General features: G+C 38.9%; 1 protein-coding gene across 1 annotated transcript; it reads left to right on the top strand.

The window, feature by feature from the left end:
* The first annotated feature begins 9,044 nt into the window (after positions 1-9,044).
* On the top strand, positions 9,045-10,548 carry LOC147634853 (aspartic proteinase nepenthesin-2-like). Its single transcript, XM_086803422.1, has one exon. It carries the CDS (start codon positions 9,048-9,050, stop codon positions 10,431-10,433), a length of 1,386 nt encoding a protein of 461 aa, XP_086659548.1. The 5' UTR covers positions 9,045-9,047; the 3' UTR covers positions 10,434-10,548.
* The last annotated feature ends 255 nt before the right edge of the window (positions 10,549-10,803 follow it).

Genomic DNA, 10,803 nt, shown 5'->3' on the forward strand with positions numbered 1-10,803 from the left:
TGAAAATGATACTTTTGAATTAAAATTCAATCTTTTATGCATCTTCCTATGCATAAATTCAATTTAGATGAGAATGACACTTTTGAATCAATCTTTTATGCATCTTCCTATGCATAAATTCAATTTGGTAGGAATTACACTTTTAGAATAAAAGAATTTCTCTTATGCATGTAATTTATGCATAAAATCCATCACACTTTTAGTATAAAAAGAATATCTTTTATGCATACCTATATGCATGAAATCCAATATGATAAGAGTAACACTCTTACAATAAAATAATCAACTTTTATGCATACCTCTATGCATGAAATTCAATTATGATAAAAGTCACACTTTTATAATAAAATAATCGACTTTTATGCATACCTCTATGCATGAAATCCAATATGATAAAAGTAACACTTTTGATATAAAAAAATTATCCTTTATGCATACTTCTATGCATGAAAATTAAAAATGATAAAAGTAACACTTTTAATATAAAAAAATTATCCTTTATGCACACTTCTATGCATGAAAATTAAAAATGATAAAAGTAACACTTTTGATATAAAAAATTTATCCTTTATGCATACTTCTATGCATGAAAATAAAATGGATAAAAATAACACTTTTGATATAAAAATTTACCCATTATGCATACTTCTATGCATGAAAATAAAAATGGTAAAAGTAACACTTTTGATATAAAAATTTAACCATTATGCATACTTCTATGCATGAAATTAAAAATGGTAAAAATAATACTTTTGATATAAAAATTTATCCATTATGCATACTTCTATGCATGAAATAAAAATGGTAAAAATAACACTTTTGATATAAAAATTTAACCATTATGCATACTTCTATGCATGAAATTAAAAATGGTAAAAATAATACTTTTGATATAAAAATTTATCCATTATGCATACTTCTATGCATGAAATAAAAATGGTAAAAATAACACTTTTGATATAAAAACTTATCCTTTATGCATGATATTAAAATTTAATTTCTCCATGATTATAATGAAATTCTTTCAATTAATCTAGGATGATAATTCCTAGAATATGGTAGGAAGTCCTCTTTTTATGCTTTGAATGAAATTATTTTATGCATAATTTTTATAAAAATTTTGCCATAGCTCCGCTGCTATGACTGATAAATCTCAATTTTTCTAAGGGATAATGCTTATCATTAAGAAAATAATTAAAATAATCTCTAATTGGATTATCAATCCATAATGGATTGAATCATTAATATACATAAACTAAAAGCATAGAAAAAGCCATTAATTTGGCCTCAAGCATAGCTTAATCTTGGGTTAAGGAAAAGCTTTATGAAAAGCTTGATTTGGATTGAGAACGGTTCATGAGTATGACCATTTCTTGAGTGAGAGAGAGAATTTACATAAAAATCATTAGAATTTAAACATAAATGAAAATTAACTTCAATAGCATTATGTAACTCTTCACTACTATTCAAACTTCAATAGCATTAAAAAAAAACCATACCAATTAAACTTCTCAAGCTTGAGAGGGGTTGAGAAGAGAGAAACATTGAGAAATTATAGAAAGATCAATATTCACTAATTACCTTACAACTTGCTTGATTCTTTGTTCACGGTAGAGGCCCCCAACCAATCAATTGGTTAAGTATGTTGATGGAGCCACTAATTGGGATTGAAGAAAGAGGGAAGCTCCAAAAACTAGTGAATTATTAAATGAATTCACAGTTCTTGGCTTAGGTGGAGTAGAGTAACGATGCATAAACACTATATATTTTTCAACAAGGGGGAGGCTTCTATTTATAGGAAAAATTGAGCTCCTAACCAAACAAACTGATTCTAGAATTTTCTAAATCAGTTTGGTCAATATTTGACCATTTTTAGGTCAGTTAAGCTAACTTTTTGGAACTAGACTTGAATGAGGAGAGAGGAGAGATGAAATATCTCAATTTTTATGAGTTTAAAACTCATTCAAGCATGTGAAATATGCACCTCCTTTAAAGAATTCCCCTTCCTTACATATGTCATATTTTTAATATTGCTCATAGTTTTTTTACTAATAAACCTTGTACATTTTCAACTCTTCATCTTATGTGAAATATGCACCTCCTTTAAAGAATTCCCCTTCCTTACATATGTCATATTTTTAATATTGCTCATAGTTTTTTTACTAATAAACCTTGTACATTTTCAACTCTTCATCTTATGTGAACATTTAAGGGACTCCCCTTCCTTACATATGTGTCATAATAAAATCATTATACCCAAAATATCTCATATTTTTAATATTGCACATAGTTTTTTTACTAATAAACCTTGTACATTTTCAACTCTTCACCTCATGTGAGCATTTACTCATTTTTGGGTATTTTCTTTTTACAAGTTGGATTTATCTCCTCCCTACACATGGATTGATGCTATTGGTCCATAGGAACCTTAATTGGACCATAGTCTAAAGATTTCTGAAAATCTAGACCCTTAGGCTAAGGTTCTTTATAGCTATTTTCAATTAATTCCAATTGCACATTGAAAATTCTTTTTGAATTTCTGTTTCAGGGGAACTCATCTGCATTAGAAGAGATATTTTTCTATCCAAAAATATTCAAAATCTGAATATTCTCTCTCTAGAATATTTTCTCTCTCTAGGTTAAAACAGTTAGAAACAAGTCTTTTATATTTCTGAAGAGGGATTGATTACAGGGGAAGATACTAGACATCAAAAAGGGGTTGGGGGAGGAATCTTACAAGTCCCAACTCACTCAAGATCTCTCAAGGGCCTTTGGAATTCTTAAAAGAGTGTCTTAAGGAAATTCCAACTAGCTATCAAGTGGTGGATTCGAACACCATCTCAGGGTACAAAGTGCACATTTTTGTCAGGCTGAAAACCCTAATTCATTCAAAAATGGTGTGGGCTGAATTAAAGGTGTTTACATAACTTGAGAAATCTATTCAAGATTTTCCCAAATGAACCAAATAGTTTTCAATTCTGTGACCGTATGGATGGTCAACTCTCATAACTGACTTTCAGCTAAAATTCAAAACAGAGAGGTATAGGGGTGTTCGAAGTGGTGATCCAGGGTAGTAGAAGTGTTCTTCTCCTTGAGATGGAGCCTTTGATCTTTCAATTCCGACATCGGTAGCACCAAAACTCCTAATTTGGTATCGTGGGTGACCATGATACCAAATTCCGACATCGGTAGCACCAAAACTCCTAATTTGGTATCATGGGTGACCATGAACAAGAGGGAATGCCTTTACATAACATTAGTAATCACATGGTGAATGAGAGCATGTTAGGGCACACAAGTGAAAGTGCACAAGTTTCTTTAAAGCACATTAATTTGGATATGCTAAAGGTTACTATCACTGACGCTATGAAGGATGCACAAAGGGATATTTGCTTCCAAAACACTGAGCATTTGCAGCAAAGCAATGTTCTCATGGAGCAAATGTCCAATGCTATGAATGAGGGCTTCAAGAAGCTTGGTGATGGGGTAAATGAAGTGCAAAGGTGTGTGAAAAATATTGACACTTCCCTTGATAGGACAAGAGGCTGGTCACAACCAGAAAGATCACTTCCAAATCCATCATCTTTGAAAGATCCCTGTCCACACCGTGCAACGAATTCTGGGGTGTTAGCAGTGGAAGTAGCACTTCTTGCATGGGGCAAGGTCCCTCACTCGGGGCCTTTTCCCACATATATCTGGATAAGAGACCAATCCCTTAGTTCTTCCAAAACCGAACTCGAAAAAACTTCCCTCGCCCGAAAAACACTGGCGATTCGTCCAAGATATTTTTACTCTAACGTAGTCAAGAGCCTTAACTAACTGAACTGATCTGATCAAACTTGTAAGTCCCATAGTCAGATCAAGGAAAAGATTGCACTTGGATCATAGAGACCAATGCTTTTTTCTTCATTAAGAGACACATCCGTTGATTCTTTTCCATAGAACAATTTTTATCCGGGATTTACTTCATCTATTGGACCATAACAGAATTGAGTCTCATTTTAGGGATCCATCAGTCTAGCCTAACCCCATCCAGTCCCGTGGGTTAGCCAACCGACCACTATAGTGATGGGATCCATTTAAGAATTTGGTTAGGTTTTATCCCGGGTACCAGGGAAAAGAGTTCCCAGGCCCCCTAGCTGAATATTCATGCAAACTTAAAACTAGTCACACCACTTACACACCCAATATGAAATTGCCTTTTTCAAAGATTTAGCTGTCTTTAAAACAAACTTTTAATGAAACCATAGTATCACTGATCATAATCCTCCAAAATTAATCCGGTTGAATCCTAATTTCCAATTTTTCCTTCATCGGTGTACCTACAGCATCATTGGCAACCAGAACGCTCACCACCTGTCCACTCAGGGGCCTTTTCGATAGTTCCTAGCTCATAGTACCTGGCAATATATTCACTTATAAAAATCAAAATGGAATCTCCATTGAAGATCAGCAAGATCAACCAACAGATCCATATAAAAGAGCCATGGACTCATTTGTTGAGAACCAGCAAGGTCAATCAATGAGATCCATGCCTGAATTTAGAAAACAACTCTTACTCCTTGTTCCAATATCTTCCATGACGTACGTGTGGGTATCTTCGACAACCAAGAGCCCGAGCACCGTATGGTCAGCACCCTCTAGGATCCTTCGTAGGTTACCTAGCGCTTCACTCATAGACCGCTTCCTTAGTCCCTCATCCACCGTACCGAAAGCTTACCATTTAAATCGAATCGAGGCTGGTCAAGACCTCGGTCGACCTTGCTACGTGAGACGTCCTCCATTGACTCTCTGTCAGCTATTGCAACTTTATCAGTTAGGTCCCCACGACCTCATTCACAAGACGGTCAAAATGCTTCCCCAGTATTTTTGACATAAAACAGTCATTTAAAAACATGTCATAAATACAGTTGCTATAACGAACTCTCGTCTTTCCACATTGTTCCACATCAATCCACATTATTTAATCCACATCCATTTCCTATGTATTCCCATTATCATCCATTTCCTATATGTATTCCCATTATCATCCAATCACATCATTTTCCATCTCATCACATCTTTCCTCATTTATCCTCACATCAGATCTCATCTATTCTCATCTACCCATATCCACATCTCATCACCTCACATTCATTCACATCTCATCCATTCATATCTACCTCACATTCATTCACATCTCATCCATTCATATCTACCCCAATCCACATCACATCACATCACATCCATTTCACCTCACATCTCATTCATTCACATCTATCCCAATTTACATCACATCCATTTCACATCACATCTCATTCATTCACATCCATCACATCACATTCATTCATATCCATCACATTCATTCTCATCGCCATCCCATCACATACACTCTATCCGCATTACATCACATCCACATCATGTCTCATTCATACACATCTCATCTCATTCATCCACATCATGTCTCATTCATACACATCTCATCTCATTCATCCACATCCATCCAATCGTTCACATGTACGACTACCCACATCTATCCATACATTCACATTTATCACTTCACATCCACATATATTCATGTCACATCACATCACATTCTTTCACATACACATCCACATCCATTCTTTAGCATCCCCATCGACAACCTGAGTTGACAACATGGAGGTTACCAACGACCCCCCTCCATAGCTTGCTCTATCACCTTTGAGCTTATGGGCGAGCAGCCTACTTGGCACACTTAAACCATTCATCTAGGAGCAGTATTACTAGGCACCCCAACATCTATGGATTGACCCTGCCTACTTGCCCATCCTCCACTGACGTTGGGCTTGGGACCCCTTCAAGAAGGAAAAGATGGCACCGACACAACATTTCGTGGTTTGCCCCACCGACACCCAAAGCCCCTACACCAAGGTCACTATGCTCATGAAGATCCATGCCTTCATCGACATATATATGAGCATGTGCCTGATCTAGCGTGTGGCCACCATCCGCTTCTTCCACCTCATTATCACACTTTTGGAAGCATTCCCAGATTGAGACCACTACTACGAGCGCAGCCGAGGCCTCATTTTTGACCTCAACAAAGGCCCCACTTTGAAGTAATTATTCGACTACTACGAGCACATCCAATGGATGCCTGTCTGGCACTTGCAGGCCTTTGAAGATATGATGAAGGCTGCTTTTTGGATGAGCTACAAGGTCTTCGAACGATCCCCCGACATCCCAAGTCACGGTCGACTTCATCCGCACTTACTCCATCTACTACCGCTAAGTATCCTAGCCCACTTTGAGGGATGGATTTGAATTAGGGAGGGGGGTATGTTAAACACACTAGTTAACATTATTTTCAAGCACGGTTATGCTTCTTGTAACTCATTACTATGTAACCATGCTAAGCGCTTCATGAAAAAAGATATATGGGATGACTAAGCTTACTACTTGTGTAATGTAGGTCAGGAATGAGCCTAGGTGTACATAGAGCTGGGAAGTCAATTTTGGACCCCAATTATAAATGGACGGCCAACCATTGTAAAAAGTGAGCTCATGTATATAAGTGATTTATGAAATATGAAAAGGGATAATCCCATGATCACAATTGAGTTTTTCCTTCTCTCTCACACTCTCTTGTGGCTATGGTGGTGGTAAGCTTGTGTTGGTTGATGCATGCTTGCTTGATTGTGGTGTGTGCATGTAGGTGATGATTCTTTTCTTGCCTTCTCTTATACTTCTTCTTGAGATCACTCTTGTATACACACTCGGGGGGTTCATGTAAAAATATGTAAGTATAGCACGTGAGTTGAAATAAAGGGGTTTTTAAATTAAAAATGTAAGGTCAATTTACAGAAATAAATTTACAAAAGGGGTTTAAAAATCAATTTTGGAAAAAAAACCCACGAGTCCATAAAAAAAAGAGGTAATTTTATTCATAAAAAATTCTCAGGTAAGGGGTTTTTTAAATACCTCTTGAATACACATGATACATAGGTTTAGTAGTGCACTCCCAGGTAAAGCTTTCCATAGCTCCCTTCCTCTTTGCTCTCTACATAGCTTGTGGAAGCTCCATTTGAGTGACACAAGTGGAGGTGGAGTGAGCCCCTAGTGGCCTCACATCAGGGAGTTAACCCTCATTAGGGTTGGCTAAGTGCTAGTCTTCGAACCGACCCTTGCATGGCTTTTTTCTCTTCTTCTCTCCCTCGCTTTTGCAAGGTAGCATGTTGATTTGGTTAACAATATGAATGCACACATATATATATAAACACATACATATATATGCACACACACACACACACACACACACACACACACACACACATATAAACATATATATATACATATATATATATATATATATATATATACACACACACACACACACACACACACACACACACACACACACACACACACACACATATATATAGCTATAACTATATATATAGTCATACTTAACATTTAAAACAAATGACCAATATCTAGGTACCCATAGGAACAAGTCACTAAAATAATGATAATTTGGGTACATATAAATTAGGCAATATATATAAATTAGGCACAAATGCCTAAAACAAATTCAAGTCGGGTACATGTAAAAATGAGGCACAATTCTCTTAAAGAACAATAAGCTTGGTACATATGAATCTCGTGAGCATGCGTAGCAAAATCTACTCATCTACATCCTCTCTCATTCTCAGTCTCACTGATTAGTATGCTCTCATGTTCATCCACATCCTCTTTCACTCTCAAAGTCTCAAGTATGCTCTCATGCTCATCCACATCCTTTGTTACTCTCAAAGTCTCAAGTATTCTCTCATACTCATCCACACGAAGATGATATAGTAAGGCTAATAGATGCATTTTTTGCTCTTCACTTGTTCAAGCCGAAGCTGTCAAGATTCCAAATCACAGGGTAAGAGTATAAGTATGCCTCACAGTTAACACGGTATTACTCAAACTCAATGAATCGAACTTGCCTTTGAATGTACAAAAAATTAGCAGCCTCTAACAATCATGCTATGAGCATTAAAATATCCCATCACCAGCCTCTACATCCTCATTGAGCACACTCTTAGGCAAAGAACATCTCAACAAATAGTAATCCACATGCTCTAGCTTTCCATTCATAGCAGCATACACATAATAGATAACAAATTAATCAACTAATCATAGTCTGCATTATACATAGCACCAATCTCCTAGGAAGCAAGTGTTGTGTCTCTTATTATGTAGAGGGAAAACAAATACTCACTCCGTTCATCAGCTCATGCATCATCTCATCCATACATCACACAATCTCTCCAATCACTATCAATGTATCGTATTCACACATCACACATCACACAATCTCTCCGTTCACTATCAATGCATACTCCATAAAAGCAATGCAAATTGTTAGCTGAAGATGGTGGGGTCCTAATAGGCCATCCTCCAGATAGAATGATACTCCAAAGTCTCAATCGCGTCCATCAATCGTGTGTAATTTGATAGCATTACTTCAAATATGAAGCACTAGGGCACCCTTCCAACTTGAGGCCTACCAACATTTTGGATACTTTTTTCCACATTCATTATTAGTACCCATGTGGATGCCAAAAGTCTCCCAAGTGTCACCGAAAAGTCCAATTGTCATCCAATTGTTAGGACAAACTTCACCCAATTACCACCAATTGTTAGGACCCAACTTCACCCAATTCCCACCCAATTGTTGGGACTTAACTTCACCCAATTCCCACCCAATTGTTAGGATTCAAGTGACTCCTAATCCCTTACGTCGACCTCTTCTTTACATTAGTTGTAGGACCCAATTACGAAATCTCAGGCTACTTTCTAAAACTTACAGAACTTTTTGAAAACCTGAGTGTAAGTTCGTGTGTCCCAACTTTCAATTGATACATTCAAACGGCTTGCCGTGCCGTATGAATTAAGCATGGGCAGTAGCTGACTGATTAGTGACTATCAAGTAGGTAGATCTATAATTTAAAAGCTATCCACATGAAAAGACGCATATGCATTGTTAAATAGCTCAAGCTAGGACGTAACAGTTAGATATAATTGATCAGATTAAGAATATGCTCATTCGAAAGCATAGCAGCCTACTAGGCCTCCGTTACAGTATTGAAATGGCTCAATCAACCCGCGCACGTCTCCTCTTCTCGCTTTTTTATCTTCTTTCGGAGCTCAGCTGCGCTCGGCAGCTAGGTCATGATGGCTTGTCAGCAGGCCGAAGCCCCGTGTTTAAGCTGTGCCTCACCCGCTCAGCCAACTTAACTCTCTCTTACAAGATCCACAAGGCCTTGCAGCGCAGTTCCCTTCGCCTGAAGCACTTCCAGCAATTCGTCGCACCTGCGGCAAACTATGAAGCTCCTGTGTTTCAAGCTAGAAATCACGCTGAGTTCCTCACCACTGTCTCCATAGGATCGCCTTCTGTGAGTTTCACTGCAGTGATGGACACAGGGAGCGATCTAGTGTGGCGCCAGTGCAAACCTTGCTTACACTGCTATGCCGGCAGTTATAGTGCCACCATTTTCGATCCTTCCAAATCTTCCACCTACAAGATTGCAACATGCAATGATGCTCTCTGCAACGATCTCCCTCAAACACTTAGTTGCAGTAACGATTCCGCTAGGTGTGCGTACACGTATGAATATGGCGATCAGTCCTTCACACAAGGGGACTTGTCCTACGACACCTTAACTCTCAATGACACATCCGGCCGCCCCCAGCGTATTGCCGGTTTCGGATTTGGCTGCAGCCATGACAATTCCGGCAGCTTTGCCGGAGCAGACGGTGTCATTGGCTTGGGCCAAGGCCCCTTGTCCTTGCCATCTCAACTGGGCATATCCAAGTTCTCCTACTGCCTGCAATCCATCACCGATCCCACCTCCAAAACCAGCCCTCTTTTCCTCGGCTCCAAATCAGCCACCATAGGATCAAGCGCCAAACCTTTGCGCACCCCCATTATCACAAATCTCGTTAACCCTTCTCTCTATTACTTGCAACTCAATGGGATCAGCGTCGCTGGGAAACTTCTCAGCATACCTTCAGGAACCTTTGACCTGCAAGCCGACGGTAGCGGAGGAACGATCATCGACTCCGGCACCACCATCACGTACCTGGAAGTACAAGCATACCATGCGGTGGTGGCCGCCTTCAAGTCCAGCATCTCCTTGGCTGCAGGAAATGGATCGGCGGTGGGCTTCGACTTGTGTTACAAATCAAGCGGGCTAACGGCTGGCCGTGTGCCGTCATTGGTACTTCATTTTGACGGAGCAGACCTGAAACTGCCGCCAGAAAACTACTTCGTCGACGTCGGTGTGGGATTGTCTTGCTTGGCTTTGGGAAAATCCAACAGCATCTCCATCTTCGGCAACATTCAGCAACAGAACTTACACATCCTCTACGATCTCGAGGCACAAAGCCTCGCCTTCGCTCCAGCAACTTGCGACTCCCTCTAGCTTGCAGCATAGTCTTATTTGAGTGTACTAGTTGTCGATCCCTGCGCTGCCCTCGGCATTATTGTTTGCAACTTCAAAAGAGACTTCTTTCTGAGACAAAGCCCACTGATCTCTCCTTTGGTTATCTATTTTGTAATATTGCTTTTAAAAAATCTCTTAACAATTGCCTTTAAAAAATGAACTCCCTCTCTTCCCCTCGTCTGTAAATCACACGGTGCATTTAAGAGGGGGTTCAAGTGGGATCGACGGCTGAGGGGGCCCGATTTTGGGCGGGGCCGATCCGGGCCGTCGGATCCCCGAAAGTAAACTACGGCCGAAAAAAAACTCGGCCTGCCAAGTAAACTAGGGATCCTAGTTTACTTTGCAGGCC

Source organism: Cibotium barometz, chromosome 10 (assembly GCF_041138505.1).
Source record: "Cibotium barometz isolate CiBa-2024 chromosome 10, ASM4113850v1, whole genome shotgun sequence".
Taxonomy (NCBI): Eukaryota; Viridiplantae; Streptophyta; class Polypodiopsida; order Cyatheales; family Cibotiaceae; genus Cibotium; species Cibotium barometz.